The 16,904-nt window shown below is 34.5% G+C and overlaps 2 protein-coding genes across 9 annotated transcripts in view; one reads left to right on the top strand and one right to left on the bottom strand.

Annotated features, from left to right (window-relative positions):
- LOC123267680 (titin) overlaps positions 1–16,904 on the bottom strand; it is a 110,457-nt gene that overhangs the window by 44,532 nt on the left and 49,021 nt on the right. For 5 of the 8 annotated variants that reach the window (XM_044732440.1, XM_044732441.1, XM_044732442.1 and 2 more), the window contains exons 27-38: positions 9,713–15,349; positions 8,274–9,518; positions 8,091–8,182; positions 7,851–7,948; positions 7,524–7,744; positions 6,526–6,600; positions 4,130–4,234; positions 3,855–4,043; positions 3,595–3,787; positions 2,225–3,014; positions 1,076–1,142; positions 574–627 (exon numbers count right to left, since the gene is read on the bottom strand). In XM_044732440.1, the coding sequence (XP_044588375.1) occupies positions 574–627; positions 1,076–1,142; positions 2,225–3,014; positions 3,595–3,787; positions 3,855–4,043; positions 4,130–4,234; positions 6,526–6,600; positions 7,524–7,744; positions 7,851–7,948; positions 8,091–8,182; positions 8,274–9,518; positions 9,713–15,349 (8,766 nt within the window). Of the gene's footprint in view, positions 1–192; positions 287–573; positions 628–1,075; positions 1,143–2,224; positions 3,015–3,594; positions 3,788–3,854; positions 4,044–4,129; positions 4,235–4,346; positions 4,396–5,103; positions 6,601–7,523; positions 7,745–7,850; positions 7,949–8,090; positions 8,183–8,273; positions 9,519–9,712; positions 15,350–16,904 lie in introns of those variants that run through there. The other 3 variants (XM_044732446.1, XM_044732445.1, XM_044732447.1) reach the window with 3 other exon arrangements.
- LOC123267683 overlaps positions 1,084–16,904 on the top strand; it is a 141,393-nt gene continuing 125,572 nt past the window's right edge. The window contains exon 1 of the mRNA XM_044732462.1: positions 1,084–1,151. The gene's annotated coding sequence lies outside the window, so the exon portion shown is untranslated. The remainder of the gene's footprint in view (positions 1,152–16,904) is intronic.

The following is a 16,904-nucleotide window of genomic DNA, read 5'->3' as shown; positions in this document are numbered from 1 at the left end:
TACTTACAGCGTAAATAAACTAAGCTGCTAATGCAATAAAGCTTTGGCGTGATGAATTGATGGAACGTAAACGTCGATTAGAGCTGGAGGCGAAAGAAAACTTAGATTGATAATACATGAATATGTTACTGAAAATATATATATTTATTATTTTTTAAATTATTTGACTATTTATTATTTTTGGGCTAGTTAAAACTTAATGGAGTTACTGCGTGAAGAAAGCATAGCGGCATAAGCGGTATGTTTGCACTGGCTTAATATCATTGTTCAAGAAAGCTTCATGCATCTGAAAGAAGAATATAAAAATAATATATTGATTTTATAAGATGATTTTATAAGAAGCTTACAATAAAAGCGTTTGATGGATTTAAAGAGTGAAGCTATAATGAGAATTGATTAAAATTTATGAAAGATTCGAGATTACTTGACCGTCAATTTCCTTCTGTTTATTTTTTTAATTTTAATATTTATTGTTTATCTATTATTGCGTGAAATTGGATTAAATTTAAAATAATGAGAAATAATGAGAAAAATAAATTTTTCCATGCATCATCGTAACTCTTAACATCAAACCTTTAATTTCTCGAACATCTTGCTTCAGGATCGCTTTTTTCTCCTCACGTTTCTCTGCAAAAGAAACATTAAAAATTTTTTGTTCTATAGGAATTTATAAAAGGAAAATATTAAAAATTCACACACATTTTTTATTTTATAAATTTATTTTTATAGAAAAAAAAAAACACATTTATTAATTTATTAATATAACACAGGTTTATTATAAAATATAAAATTTTTTTATAAATAAAATTAGTTTTGATGCATTTATAAAATTTACAAGCTTTGGGATTATTTTGTATTATTAAAAAGCTTAAATTTAAATAAAAGTATTTATAATTATATACATAACATAAGCAAAAAAAAATTTACAATTCAGCCACACACAAACACGTGTAAAATTTCAAAAAATATATTTATTTCTGACATTTAATAGATTAATATTAATATTGTTTCAGATATTTTTTCATTTTCAATCAATGGTAAATTTCAAAAGGCACACCAGTTTGTCGTAACTCACCCATTACGCGGACCTCTGTAGTTTGGACGACGGATACTCTTTCTGTGATGTGTTCTTCAACTTCAGCCTTGAAAAAGTGAGTAGACATTTAGAATATTAATAAAAAAATTTTTTATTGAGGTAGTTTAGTAGTCGCAGTCCGAAAGCAAATTAAATTTTTTTTTCTTTCTTTTACAAGTAAGTAATCGTCAATTTATTATGATAAGTATTTAGGCTGCTTTCGAAAATGCTCTATCTCTAGATATATAATTAAGAAATGACCTTGTATCTTGTGAACTATTGACATTTTTTAAGATATAAGCTCACTCCGACATTATACTCATCGAGACCTTTCATTTGAGTACCCACATCAATTTTTCATATATTTTGTATATTTGTATATACTATATATATGTATATATGAAAAATATATCAAAAATGCATGTGGGTACTCAAATGAAAGGTCTTGATGAGTGTAACATTGAGATGAGCTTATATCTTTAAAAAGGTCAATAATTAAGAAATAACCTTTTATCTTGAGAACTATTGACATTTTTAAAGATATAAGCTCACCCCGACATTACACTCATCGAGACCTTTCATTTGAGTACCCACATCAATTTTTCATATATTTATATATATTTTATATATGTATATATGAAAAATATATCAAAATGCATGTGGGTACTCAAATGAAAGCTCTTGATGAGTGTAACATCAGGATGAGCTTAAATCTTAAAAAAAGTCAATAGCCAAGACATTACAGTGCAATTTAACAAAAATCATTATTTAATAAACCAAAATTTTATTTATTTAAAGTTCACAAGTCACGGCAGTCACGTAGTGACTGCAAGGTTGCTAGCTATAATATTTAAAAAATTAATAAAATTAAAACTATGCATTAAATTGTTTTCAATTTCATTCAATCTACTTTTGAAATATCGTTCTGTCTTTCAAAAAGTTTTTTTTCAGTTAAAGTTTGCCGATTTTTTATAAAACATTAATTTTCGTTGTTGAACGGGGATACTCTTAATAGTTACTGTGGTAAAAAAGTCTGATTATTTTCCATTAGTGGAAAAAAAAATAATCTTTCAAATAAAAAAAAAAAATTGGAGTCAATTTAATGTGATTTGGCTACCAAACTACCTTAGAAAAATTAGCAAAAAATACCTCAGTAATTTCAGTGACTTCCCAAGCTCTTGGTCGGAAGTCTTCGGGAGCGAAATGAGTAATAACTTCTTCAACGGTAGTGTGTACAAGCTCAATCATCCTCATAAAAGCTCGGAAACCAACAGTAGCCGCGACAATAGCTTCATCAGTAGTAGTTTCTTCAGTAAGGACTTGGGTGATCAAAGCGCCGTGGCCTTCTCTCTCGACCAATTGAACTAGAGCATTTTGTGCATCCGGAGTTCTTAGCGCCGGGAATTGATCGGTTCTATAAAGAGCTTCATTTATTTCGCTAACCGGAACTCCATTGCTGACCAGAAATCCTATAGTAGCGAGCTCACGAAGCGGCGATTCACCAGGTCCAAACTCTTTGACATTCAGGAGCTCCATAATTTCTTCAACGGCTCTCAGAAGATGAACTTTCTGCTTCTTGATAACCTCTTCGATAGTAACTTCAACTTCTCTCCTTCGGTCCTTCTTCTCTGCTTCTACCGTCTTTTTAGCTTTGCGTGTCTTGGCTTCAACTCGCTTTAATTCTTGGATGTTCGTCTCAGTATGAACCTCAGACACGGAAACAGTCTCGAAGGTTTCAGAAGTAACCTGAGCTCGATCTTCGTGTCTAGGCACGATTTTTTGTGTCTTTTCGTCGACTTTCTTCAATGAAGCTGTCGCTTCCGTTATGACTGGCTCCTGAACCGAAACTACTCGATGCGCTTTCGTTGTTTCGTAGGTTTCATGTTGAATCTGATCTGTTGTCTCGAAGACTTGATTTTCTTCAATATCGACGATGCTCCTACAAAAAAAGTCATCAATTAATTTGTTGATCTATTATTATTATTGTATAAAATTATACTTTTTTCTTAAGTCGATCTAGGATACATAATTAAGAAATGACCTTGTATCTTGTGAACTATTGACATTTTTAAAGATATAAGCTCATCTCGATGTTACACTCAGCGAGACTTTTCATTTGAGTACCCACATCAATTTTTCATATATTTTATATATTTATATATACTATATATATGTATATATGAAAAATATATAAAAAATGCATGTGGGTACTCAAATGAAAGCTTTTGATGAGTGTAACATCGGGATGAGCTTATATCTTTAAAATATATGTTATATATATGTATATATGAAAAATATATCAAAAATGCATGTGGGTACTCAAATGAAAGCTCTTGATGAGTATAACATCGGGATGAGCTTATATCTTTAAAAATGTCAATTTTTAAGAAAGTACAATGCAATTTAACAAAAGTAATTATTTAATAAACGAAAATTTTATTTATTTATAGTTCTCGAGTCAGGGCATTCACATAGTGACTGCAAGGTTGCTAGTAATCATGAAAAGTTAATTCACTTACTTATCATCCGGCTGTTCACTAGCAATAGCTTTTTCCCTCTTCGCTTCCTTTCGTTGCTCAACTCTAACCTTAAGAGCTTTTATTTTTTCTTTAGTTTCTTTGGCTCTCCTAGTTTCCTGTCTCTTCTTTCTGGTTGGTACTTCTTCCGGCTGCTCCTCAACTTCCCAGTCATCCTCTCCAAGTTCATAAGTGCCTTGATAAAAAAAAAAAATTAATTTCTCGTCTATTTTTTACAAAAATTATAATATTAAATTACTCACCAGTTACTCTTAATTTAGCTTTGGTAGTCGCCAGTCCAATGTCACTGGTAGCTTTACAAACATAAGTACCTTCATCATCAGGAGTCGCATGCGTAATAACCAACGATGTTTTCTTTTCTTCTTCAATAAGTTTAACCTTCACGTTCTTAGTACTAGCAACCATTTTATCATTTTTAAACCATACGACCACTAAAAATGAACATTAACGATTAATTAATTTAAATATTACTTCCATAAAGTTATAAATTGGTGAATTCAAAAAAATTTTTTTTTACCTGGAGCTGGATTTCCTGAGTATATAGTCTCGAAAACAACCTTCTGACCTGCTTCTGTGTAAATATCAGTAATTTCTTGAATAAATCTCGGAACTTGTTGACTAGCTGTAAGAAAAATAAAATTTAAAGTTAGTTAAATGTTTAAGCAATTTGTTCTTATGATAAACATAAATGTTTATACACTTTTTGATAATTTTTTTAATATAAAATAAAATACCTGATATTTTTGGTAAGTGTGTGGCTGCTCTGTCTTCACTATCAGAAATCTAATAATGTACAAGTAACACAATCATGCATAATTAGTAAAATAAAAAAAAAACAAAAATTATAAAATTATTAACAGGAGAATCCCTTCAGAAATTAAAATAAATTTTTTTAGATACTGACAAAAGGAAAAATTAAGATAAATTAATTAATAAAATCAAAATAACAGAATTAAAAAATTTTTTAATAATTTTTAATTTTATGATTTTTTTAATTTATTTTTTTCGTATATATTTCAGAAATAAACAACAATTTCTTTGTTTTATATCAACAGAAAAAAAGCCTTTCTTTTAGACCTGACGCCAAAGTCGTCAAAAAAAAAAATTTTACTGACTCGCAATTTTATAAAAAAACAAAAAAAAATGTTTATACAAGGTAAAAGATTCCATTAATAGCGGAGATCTCATTACTGACACTTTCTTTGATCTTAGTATTTATTCAATTAATGAAATCATTAATTTCTATTATAAATATATTAATTCTAATCTTTAAGACTTTTAGATAAAAAAAAATTTTATTCCAAGTAGAACATTTTTTCATTGAAAGAAAAAGTGCCATTAATGGGATCTTTTACCTTAGTCTTCAAAATGCAAATAAAATAATATTGAAATTCCAAAATAATATAATTAATTTATCATCTATACAAAATGACATATTGATCCGTCTAAAGGGATTTCTCCTTAAATTAGTAAAAAAAAAAACAAAGCTACCTGACATGGTACCCCTCTCATCTTCGCTCTGTTCATCATGATAATAAACCTCGCTTTGCGACATATCACCTATCCCCAAAGAGCCACTGCATTGGCTCTCTAGCAACAAAAACTCTTGCAATTCCTCCTGACTATTAGCAGTATGTAATTGCTGGAACGCATCTAGATCCACCTCACGTGGCTCTAAGGGATACATCCGAGGATCCATCATCTTCAGTTTCTTCTCATTAGATTTACTAAGTATCGGAATCCGTGACTTAGGATACGTATGATACTTTTGCGACGAAAAATACTTATCTCCCGCTTCAGTCTTCAATTTCAATTCCTGCTCTTTATCAATCTGACCCTCACCATCACCATCCTCATTACTATTAGCAGCAGAAGTTTCTTCCTTCAAACTACTGAATTGCGCGTGCTTAACTTCTTCCCTTCTGCTGCGACTGCTACTGCTGGAAGTCTCGCTGTTTTCTTCAATCGGTGACAAGTAAAAGCTGGGAGCAGGTACTTGGACATATCCTTTACAAACTCTTCTATCAAAATGCGAACGACCTTGCTGTTCTTCTAACTCTGGTTCCGGAATAATAGGAGGGTATTCTTCAAAATCTAATTCAATTTTTAACTTCTTCTTGCTCTTAGAAGACCGTTCAAATTCCGTCTTGGTGGATTCTTTTGCATAGTTTGTAACTACAGTCTGTCTTTTCCGAGTCGGTGAAGGTGATTGAGACGCTTCGCGTGACTCTAGTGTTCTTGGACGCTTTGCACGGGTCGGTGATAAAGATTGCGGGGGAGGTGTGCGTATTCTAGTTAATCTAGTGCACGTACGTTCAATTCTTTGAACTTTAGTCGTGTTTTTAACTTCGCTTGCTATTTTTCTCGGGGAAGGAGACCTAGAAGTTGGAGATGAAGTAGGCGAAGGTGAAGAAGGAGATGATTTTCTTCCCGAACTAGAAGAACTTTTTCTTATAGACGAATGAGACTTTGTATTACCAAAGGAATCGCGTTTAGATCTTGAAACAATTTTTGGTTTTTCTTCAGAATGTTTTAAATTTTTGTCTTTGTCTTTTCTTCTCGTTTCTTTCAACGACAATTGTTTTTTTATTCGTCGCTCTTTTTTATCAGGAGATTTGTTGTCTTTGTTATCAGACTCTTTTTCATGATCTATTAAATTCTCGGCGCTTTTACGGGACAAAAAGAAACTCTTGACACTCTTTGGACTCTCAGCAATGTCTTCGAAAATTTTTTTATAGTCTTCTTCGATATTCATGAGCGTTTTTGTTGAGGAAAATTCGCTTATTATTGTGGAACTGTCTCGGTGAGAAGAAAGCGCGTCTTCTCGGAGTGCTTGATCGTCGAGGCTGTCGGTGGAAAAATCATAGCCACGCACACTCAACATGCTACCACGTGAATCAACACGGTCCTTACCTCTTAATGCCTCTTGCATTTCTTCCATCTGCGTTACCCATTCCGGCTTTCTGTACTCCTTTGTTCCGAGAATACCTGTTAATTACAAAGTATATTTATTAGTATGAATATTCTGGATAATTGTGGATCGGTAATTACGATAATTAATATAATTATGATTATATGGTGCGTTGTAGCGTGTTTTTAAAGTGTGAGAAAAGTTTGAGATGGTAAGGGGTAGAGGATTCAAGGATAATATTTGAAGCGAAGCTGAAGTATCTGAAAACTTTTTAGAAAATATTTTATTAGTTATTTATTTTTATAATATTTTTACTTTAGTAAGTACACTGTAAAAAATCGCGGGTGAATTTTTACTTGGAGTACTGGAGTGAAAAAATTAAACAATAAAATAAATAAATAATTAAATTAAGAAATAAATTTTTTATTTAGCTAAAATAAGTTTCTAAATTACTGATAAATATTTCAAACATTTTATCTCAAGTTTAAGTTTGTAAATATTCATTTTATTATTTCAAAAATTTGATTTTGCAAAATTGAACCTAATTTTAATAAATGTTTTTTTTTTTTTTTTTTTAAGTCTTGTCAATAAATTATAACGCGAAATGCAAAATATAATAAATTATCATTGTTGCTACGTTTAATTAAATAAAATTAGAAACTTTATTAACTTTTATATGTAAATTATTAAGATTTTTGGACAAATAATTGTATTATAGATAATTTATTAAAAATGCTATAATTGTAGAAACTGAAAAAAAAATATTGCAATTTTTTTATAAAAATTATTTTGTCCTATCAAACTGAGGAAAAAGTTTGTATCAATTTTTAAAATCTCTAAAAATGCATTTTGTAATTTTTAAATAACTATTTTTTTTATTTTTATTGAATATCAAATGAATTTAACTCCAGAAAAAGTAAATTCAATTAAAAATCATCCACTGCGCAAATTTTTACAGTGTATAAAATAAGTAATAATAAATATTGTTCATAATCAATACCTTCAACAGATAAATACGTGGTAGTAGTTGAAACACCCAGTGGATTGAGTGCCTCAAAAACGATTTCACCGGTATCGTCGGGATAAGTTTCAGCGATCGTTAATACAGATGTACCGTCTTCAAACTCTTCTATTTGGAATTCTTGTGAAGATTTTATTTCAATACCCTGTTTATACCACTTGCCTTCTGGTTTTGGTTTACCTTTTACCTTTACTTCCAATCTTTAACAGAAAAGTATTTTTAAAAAATCATAACTTGATTACAGACTTATAGCTCATAAGTCTTTTTGCTTAAAGAAGCTAATAGCTCAATTTATAAATTATTTACCGAGTCAATTCTCCATCTTTAGCCGGAATTAACTGAGGAAGTGTTTTAATAATCTCCGGTGCTGAGTCCTCCGTATCGGTATCAGATAGAGGAGCCTCCTTTAAAACAAATTTAATTACCAATTGATAAATACCAATCAATACATGATTTGTTATCCCTCTTTTAACACAATAATTTGTTAAAACTCGTCTAATATTGTCCTATCAAAAATTATCCAAGCTTATTTAATCAAGAAATTACCTTTGGAGAGAGAAGGTCTTCCTCAGAACCACTGATCAGTGATCCAGCAACTGCTGAAGAAGCAATCTCTGAATCCGGAACATACTCGTACGCTAAACCAACAAATAAACCAAAAAATTACCAACAATCCTTCAAATTTGATCAAATCCTTCAAAAATTTTATCAAATTTATAACCAATTTACCTTCAACAATAAGCGAAGTCGTACAAACAGCTTCACCAACAGGATTAAGAGCGCGACAAGTGTACTCCCCAGCATCCTCTGGAAAGACTTCAGTAATAGCAAGACTACAAACCCCTTCAGTGTCTTGCAAGATAGTAATTTCCTTGCCTTCCTTGATAGGCTTGTCATCGTGGTACCAATGGATCTTAGGAGTAGGCTTGCCCTTAACAACACAAGTTAAATTAACACTCTCTCCATCCATCACCCGAACCGGCGAAAGCTTCTTCACAAACGTCGGAGACGCAAGTTCAGTCGTTTCTTCCCAGGTGACTTCCATGATATTAACACTGGCTGTGCAGGTAACTGAGCCAACAACATTCTCAGCCCTGCATGTGTAGCCACCAGCTTCTTCTGGCTTGATCTCCTTGACCAGCAGAACAGACCTGTTTTCCTTGGTGACAATCCTCACAGCTGGAGACGACTCCAGTGGTTTGTTGTCATGGAACCACTGGAATGATGCAGTAGGATAAGAATCCACTACAGCCTCCATGATAACAACTTCTCCAGCGCTAACAATTTGGGGTTTTAAGGGTTCAACAAAGCACGGAGCCTTTGGTTTGTCTTCAGTCTCATCAACTATCTCTTCCCGTTCTCTCACAGCCACTGAGCCAGAGCTTCTAGCTTCACCCACGGGATTCTGAACTCTGATCTCGTACTTTCCGGAATCTTTCTTGGTAACGTCAGAAATGGTCAGCTCGGCAGTGTTTTCGTAGATTGAGATGACTTGTCTGTCAGTTGGAACCAACTCTACGCCATTTTTGAACCACTTTACTTCGGGCTTAGGAGTGCTATCGAATTCTGCGCTAAGAACCAATGGCTTGCCCTTATGAGCAATCAAAGCGGGAACTGGTTTGGTGATTCTCGGTGCATGCATTACTTCAGGCTTCGTCACGACAACTGCATTGCTAATTAGCAAATTAGCACGGCATTCAGCTCGGCCAAACTTATTCACCGCTCTGACGCGATAAATTGTCTCATCTTGGGGCGTAGGCTCGAGAATTGTCAGCTTAGCTTCACCAGTTTCGGGATTGAATGTTATCTCTGTGCCTTTTTGAGGCTTGATTTCTATTTCCTTGCGGTACCACTTGACTTCTGGGGCTGGAGTGCCTGTTACAACGCATTCTAAAGTCGCGGGTTGGTGTTCTTGGACCATAAGAGGCTTTATTGGCGTTGCGAAGTGCGGAGCTACTCCTTCTTCTTCTTTTTCTGTAAAAATATAACGATTATTAACTTTTTGTTCTCAAAAATGTGGAGAAACATCAATTGTTCATGCATCCTGAAAAAAACAAAAGTATGATTGAGGTATTAGAGAAAAAAAACGAAACAAAACAGTTATCCTGAAAGAAGAAAGGCGGATTAGTGATCAGAAAGCTATTCACGCGCAAACTCATCAGTCGTACCGAAGATAACGAGATTGACTGTCGATACGGCAGTGCCGGCAGGATTGGAAGCGCGGCAAGTGTACATTCCAACGTCTTCTTCTGTAACTCTGACTATCTCTAAAGATGCGGTAGTTTCAACGACAGTCATGGTGTACTTTTCGGTAGCATGAAGTTCTTGCTCGTTCCGGTACCAGGTGATCGCAGGTGTTGGATGACCGACTACGGTACAAGTGAATTTCACGGGTTTATTTGGCTCAGAAATAATTGGTTGGAGTTTCTGAATGAATCTGGGTGCGACGTCTTTATCGGGAATTGGAATGTCCATTTGAATTTTCTGTTTCCGTTTAGATTTTTCTATCCGTTCTACTTCAACAGTATCTTCGCGTTTTTCTTCCTGAATTTCTACGGCCTTTATAGTCTTCTTTTTCTTTGTGATCATAACATCTTCTGTGCTCGTTTCAGTTGTCTCGTCCGGTTGTTCTGGAATTGGTTTTGCTTCCAAAGGCTTAAGTTCAACTGCTTCAGGCTTTTGTTCTTCAGGTTTAACAATATTTCTACCTCGTTTAAGCGTAATTGTTTCTTCAGTCTTTTCTTCGACGATTGTTTCTTGTTCTTCAACTGGTTGAGGAACTTGTACTGGGACTTCTTCAGGTTTTTTTGGTTTGGGTTTCTTAGTTTTTCTCCACGATACTTCGGAGACTTCTTGGACTTCATCTACTTGGTCTTCAGTCTTTGTTACTTCTTCAGTTTGAAGTACTTCTTGCTGATCTATCGAAACTATTTCGACTTCTTCTTTGAACTCAACGATCTTTTTCGTTTTCTTTGGTTTATTTTCAGTTCGTATTGTTGTAATAACTTCTTCTTCTTCTTCTTCAATAACCTCCTCAGGAATTTCCACTGGTTTTATTTCCGGCACGATCTCTTTCTTTGGTTTCTTATCGCGCCTCCAAGGACTAATAGATACTTCGTCAGGCTTTTCTTGTTCCGGTTGTTTTACTTTTTCAGGAACCTTAACAGGTTTTAAAACCACCTCCTCTGGTTTTTCCTCCTCTACTTTTGGTTTCTTTGGAATGGGTTTGAGTTTTACCTCTTCAGGTTTTTCTTCCTCTGGTTTAGGCCGTTGGACTGGCTTCAATTTAACCTCCTCAGGTTTTTCTTTCTCTACTTTTGGTTTCCTTGGAACGGGCTTAAGCTTAACCTCTTCAGGTTTTTCCTCCTCTGGCTTGGGCCGTTGGACAGGTTTCAACTTAACCTCCTCTGGTTTTTCTTCCTCTACTTTTGGTTTCCTTGGAATGGGCTTAAGCTTAATCTCTTCAGGTTTTTCCTCCTCTGGCTTAGGCCGTTGGACAGGTTTCAACTTAACCTCCTCGGGCTTCTCTTCTTCTGGCTTCGGTTTCCTTGGAACGGGCTTAAGCTGAACTTCCTCCGGTTTTTCTTCCTCTGGCTTCGGTCGTTGGACAGGTTTCAACTTAACCTCCTCTAGTTTTTCTTCCTCTACTTTTGGTTTCTTTGGAACGGGCTTAAGCCTAACCTCTTCAGGTTTTTCCTCCTCTGGCTTAGGCCTTTGAACTGGTTTCAATTTAACCTCCTCAGGCTTTTCTTCCTCTGGTTTTTCTTTCCTCGATTTTCTCCAAGTAACCTGTGTCTTTTCTACTTCTTCAGTCACTTCTTCCGAAGGTTTAGGCACCTCTTCAGGTTTCTTTTCATCCTGAATCTCCTGTACTTTAGGTTTCTTCTTCCCACGTATCCACGGAAGCTGAGTCTTCTCTTCAGGAATTTCTTGCGGAACATCTTCGACCTTCTTCGGTTCAAGTTCTACCTTAGGTTTTTCTTCTTCAGGTTTTTCTTTCTTAGGAATAGGCTTAAGCTTTATTTCTTCCTGACTCTCCTCGTCTTTCGGCAAACGTTTCACAGGCTTTAGCGAAATTTCCTCTTTATCAACACGCTCCTCAGGCTTCTGAACCCGCTTAGTAGGTTTCAAACTTACAGATTTCCAGTCTTCAACCTCTGCTTCTTTGATAACAGTCTTCTCCACAACCTTCTTAGGTTTCAACTGTGTTATTTCCATTTCAGAAACCTCTTTGACCTCTTCCTCAACTTCATCTGGCTTCTCTTCCACCGGTATCGTCTTCTTTACCATCTTTGGCTTTGGTTTCCGCTGCCATGGCGCCTTAGAGAGTTCCATTGGTTTCTCTTCTTCATCCACTTCTTCAACCTTCTGAAGAACCACTTCAGGCTTGTCTTTCGGAACAGGTTTCAACTTAATCTCTTCCGTAGTTTCCTCTTCTTTCGGCAATCGTTTCACAGGCTTCAACGTAATTTCCTCCTTCTCTTCCTGCTTTTCAGGCTTCTGAACCCGCTTAGTAGGTTTCAAACTCACAGACTTCCAGTCTTCAACTTCCGCTTCTTTGATAACAGTCTTCTCCACAACCTTCTTAGGTTTCAACTGTGTTATTTCCATTTCAGAAACCTCTTTGACCTCTTCCTCAACTTCATCTGGCTTCTCTTCCACCGGTATCGTCTTCTTCACCACCTTTGGCTTTGGTTTCCGCTGCCATGGCGCCACAGAAAGTTCCATTGGCTTCTCTTCTTCATCCACTTCTTCAACCTTCTGAGGAACCACTTCAGGCTTGTCTTTCGGAACAGGTTTCAACTTAATCTCTTCCGTAGTTTCCTCTTCTTTCGGCAATCGTTTCACAGGCTTTAGTACGATTTCCTCCTTCTCCTCCCTTTCTTCTGGTTTCTTCTCCCGCTTCACAGGTTTCAAAGCAACAGATCTAATATCCTCAATCTGTTCCTCCTTCTTTTCAATAACTCTACGAGGCTTCTTACGCATCCAGGGCAACTGAGAAGTCTCTGAAGGCTGTTCTTCTTCAGGTTTCTCTTCAGGTTTAACTTCCTCCGGCTTAAGCTGCTTCTTCTTCCCCCTCAACCATGGAACAGCAACTTCCTCCTTCTTTTCAGTAACTTCCTCAATCTTATCCACTTGAAGCAACGTCGTATCCTCTTGTTCAACCTGATCTACTTTCGTCACAACTTCTTTTGGCTTCTTTTTCCCACGAATCCACGGAACCTGCGAAACTTCATCAGGTTTTTCTTCCACTTTATCATCAACTTTTTCAGGTTTCAATTCCTTGACCTTCTTTCCTCGGGCCCAAGGTACCGAAACTTCTTCAGTTTTCTTCGTTATTTCACTAACATCTTCCCTTTTATCAACCTGCAGAAACTCAGAATCCTCTTCTTCTGTATAAGGAGCCTCAGACGGTTTCTTCTTACCCATTCTCCATGAAACTTTAGTCTCTTCAGTCTTACGATCCTCAACAGTAACTTCATCCCTCGTCACTTTAATCAACTTCGTATCTTCTTCCTCAACAAACGTAGCTCTAGTATCCGTAACAGTTTTTTCCTCCCTCATAACAACTTCTTTCTTAACAGGCTTCAATTCTACAACCTCTAAACTTTCTTTGACAACTTCCGTTTTCTGCGGCCTCGAGGGTCTAAGCTCAACAGTTTCCAGCGTCTCCTTAACAATTTCCTTTTGTATCGGCTTCGATTTTTTCAAAGTAACTCTCTCCTCAGTCCACGGCTTCGGTTGATCAGGCCTACTCAAACTCACTTCAACTTTCTCAACTTTAGAATCATCCAACCTGGTAGTAACATCTTCTTCCACGTACCTATCCGTAACTTCAACCTCCTCAGTCTCCTTAACCACTTTCTTCAACTCAACCTTTTCCACCTTCACTTCCTTCTGATCAACCTTCGTAGGTTTCAACTCAACAGTTTCTAACGTCTCTTTAGCAACTTCTTTCTTAACAGGCACCGATTTCTTCAAAGTTATCTTCTCCTCAGTCCACGGTTTCGGGCCTTCGGGTTTCCTAGAAACCTCAACTCTCTCCTTTCTAGAAACATCCAACAAACTAGTATCCTCCTCAATCCTAAAATCTGCAGTAGTAACTTCAGTTTTTTCAACAACCACCTCCTTAGTAACTGGTTTCAAATCAACCTGCTCAATACTAAGCTTCCTGATTTCTTTCTTCTCAGGTTTGGCCTTCTTCAGCTCAACTGTCTCTATTTTCTCCTTAACAACCTCCTTCCTAACAGGTTTCGAAGGCTTCAACGCTATCTTTTCATCAGTCCACGGCTTAACTTCATCAACTTTACCAAAAACGTCATTCCTTTCCGGCATTGGCCTCTTCACTTGCTTAATTGACACATCTTCAGATATTTCCAATAACGTAATATCTTCTTCAGTTACATAATCACTCGTGCTGCTGATTTTCGTATCAATTTCCTGAGTGACCTTCTTCAATTCAACTTTATCAATGCTAAGTTTCCTTATTTCCCTCTTTTCAACTTTAGTAGGCTTCAGCTCCACTGTCTCAATGCTCTCCTTAGGGATCTCTTTTCGCACAGGCTTGGACTTCTTCAAAGCTATCTTTTCTTCAGTCCAAGGCTTAGGCTGATCTTGAACGTCCCCAGTAACTCTCTCAGGTCTTCTGACTCTTCGAATCGAAATGTCCTCAGAAATCTCCGAGACCTCCATCAACGAAGAATCATCTTCTTCATAATATTCCGAAGTTAAACTTCTTTCCTCTACAAAATCTTTAACAACAGGTTTCAGTTCCACTTTTTCGATACTCGGCTTCCTTATTTCTCGTTTTTCCGGTCTGGCGGGTTTTAATTCAACCGGTTCAATCGATTCCTTGGGGATTTCTTTCCTAACTGGCTTTGATTTCTTCAGCGCTATCTTTTCTTCTGTCCACGGCTTCGCTTGAGGTAGACTTCCGACAGACACTTGGACTTTTTCTGACCTATCAAGAAATGCCGAGTCTTCTTCTTCAACAAATTCCCCAGTTTCTGTTATCTCTCTATCTGTAACTTTAGTAACAGGCTTTAAGTCTACTTTTTCTAAACTAGGTTTCTCAATCTTTTTCTTCTCAGGCCTGACGGGTTTTAATTGAACATCTTCGACAGTTTCTTTCGGTATTTCTTTCCGTTCAACTTTAGAAGGCTTTAATGCGACGTTTTCTTCAGTCCAAGGCTTTATCTTCTGACTTACTTCAATTTTCTCACTGCGCGAAACGTCAATAAGTGACATGTCTTCTTCTTCGACATACTCTTCGCGCAAAAGTCGCTCTATAATTTTGTCCTGCTTACTATCTTTAACAACCGGTTTCAACTCAACAGTCTCGAGTGTTTCTTTTACCATCTCTCTCTTTTCAATCTTCGAAGCCTTCAATTCAACTTCTTCCAACTTCGCCCTTGGAATCTCTCGGATTACCTGCGGTGACTTTTTAAGCACAACCGCTTCTTCTGTCCACGGTTTAACTTCAGAAACGCGAGCTTGGAGATTGTCGGCGGAAACATCTCTAGATTTAGGTTTTGTTGATCTCCAAGGAGTGACTTGCATCGGACGCGCCCGATGAACAACTCTGCCTTGTCTCCAAAGGAGAGACTCGTCTCCGGGCTGCATAGGAGTGTCAATAGGAACTCCTTCTTCATCTAATTCGATTACTTGTTCACCCGGTTTTCCCAAATTTAAATTTCCAGGTTGTAAACCCCCAACACTTGTAACGATAGTCGGTAATCTTCCTGTTTTATCACCTAGTCCCGTTTCTTCAGGAGCTACCGTTTTGTAATAGACACCTTTTCTTTCTGGAAGGGTTAAATTATAAGTTTATCATACAGATTTAAGGAATAAAATTTGGACAATTCAAATTGAATTTAAAATAATAATTTATAATAATTCACACAAACCTAAAAAATTTTAAATACATTTAAAAAAATTGACAAACCTAATTTAAATTACAATTCAAGGAAAAAAATATTTAAAAGAGATATATTGATATATAAATAAACAATTTCTTTTAGAAATACAAAAAATTAATTTTGCATGAATAAATTAACGCAAAATTTAAAATAAATTAGTTATTTCAGTAAAATAATTAAATACAATAATTATTTGATCAAAAATTAAAAAAAAAATAAAATATTAAGCTCCCGTAATTTTAATAAATCAGTACATAAATTTTGAAGTAAAAAAATCTTTAAAAAATGGTGAAAATAAATAAATTAAATAAGTATAAAAAAATTGAATTAATAAAAAAAAGTTAGCGAATAACTAATAAAATACTAGTTTAGTTTTTCATTAATTATAATTAAACTACACTTAGTTAGATAACCATTTTAAATACGAAACTTTTTAGGGATAAAACGAGTCTATTAAAAAAATAAAAGATGTAATTAATTAATTTTTTGTAAAGTTATCTTGTTTTCAATCTACAAAAATTCTTTTATTATTTTAAGGAAGAAACTTCGAGTTTATTTCAATGATTTTTTGATTTCTTTAACGCTAAATAAATTTTTGAAAATAAATTTTTATTAAATAAATTAAATGAATTTAATAAGTATAAAAAAATTGAATTAATACAAAAAAAATTAGCGAATAACTAATAAATTACTAGTTTAGTTTTTCATTAATTATAATTAAACACCTTGTTAGATAGCCATTTTAAATACGAAACTTTTTAGGGATAAAACGAGTCTATTAAAAAAATAAAAGAGGTAAAATATGGATTTTTTGTAAAATTATCTTGTTTTCAATCTACAAGCATTCTTTTATTATTTTATCGAACAAACTTCGAGTCTATTTTAATGATTTTTTAATTTTTGTTACGCTAAATAAATTTTTGAAAATTTCAAAATTAATTTTTATTAAATTATTTGTTTGATGGGATTTTAATTATCTGTTTTGTGAACTAAAAAAATTATAACAATAAAAATAGTTGCAGAGTGAAAGTAGAAAAATTTTTCAATTCTTAATTCTTAATTTTTAAAGCAGTTTCTAATGCTTTTACATTATGAATTATATTATGAATAATAATTTATGAGTTATGAAGATAAATTTTAGTGAAAAATATAATGACCGCCTTCAGTATTTAATTTTAATGAGAATTTGGACGTGATCATGACTGAGTTGGCATGATTTGTATAATTTACAAAATAGATGTTGCAATTATTTTTTAATAGTAATATATCCAAGTTTTATATTAAAATATTATAATGACGTAAGGTTAAATATTAAATTGGTCAGCGTGTTTTTGTGGATGCAACCACCGAAAGTTTATTTACAAAATAAAATGAATTATTGACTGTAAATTTAGAATCAAATGATTTTGTAATAAAATTCTAAATTCATAGGATAGTTTAA

This window comes from Cotesia glomerata, linkage group LG6, assembly GCF_020080835.1.
Source record: "Cotesia glomerata isolate CgM1 linkage group LG6, MPM_Cglom_v2.3, whole genome shotgun sequence".
In the NCBI taxonomy this organism is placed as follows: domain Eukaryota; kingdom Metazoa; phylum Arthropoda; class Insecta; order Hymenoptera; family Braconidae; genus Cotesia; species Cotesia glomerata.
Note: the sequence above shows the minus strand (reverse complement) of the source record. Positions and strands in the feature narration are given on the sequence as shown.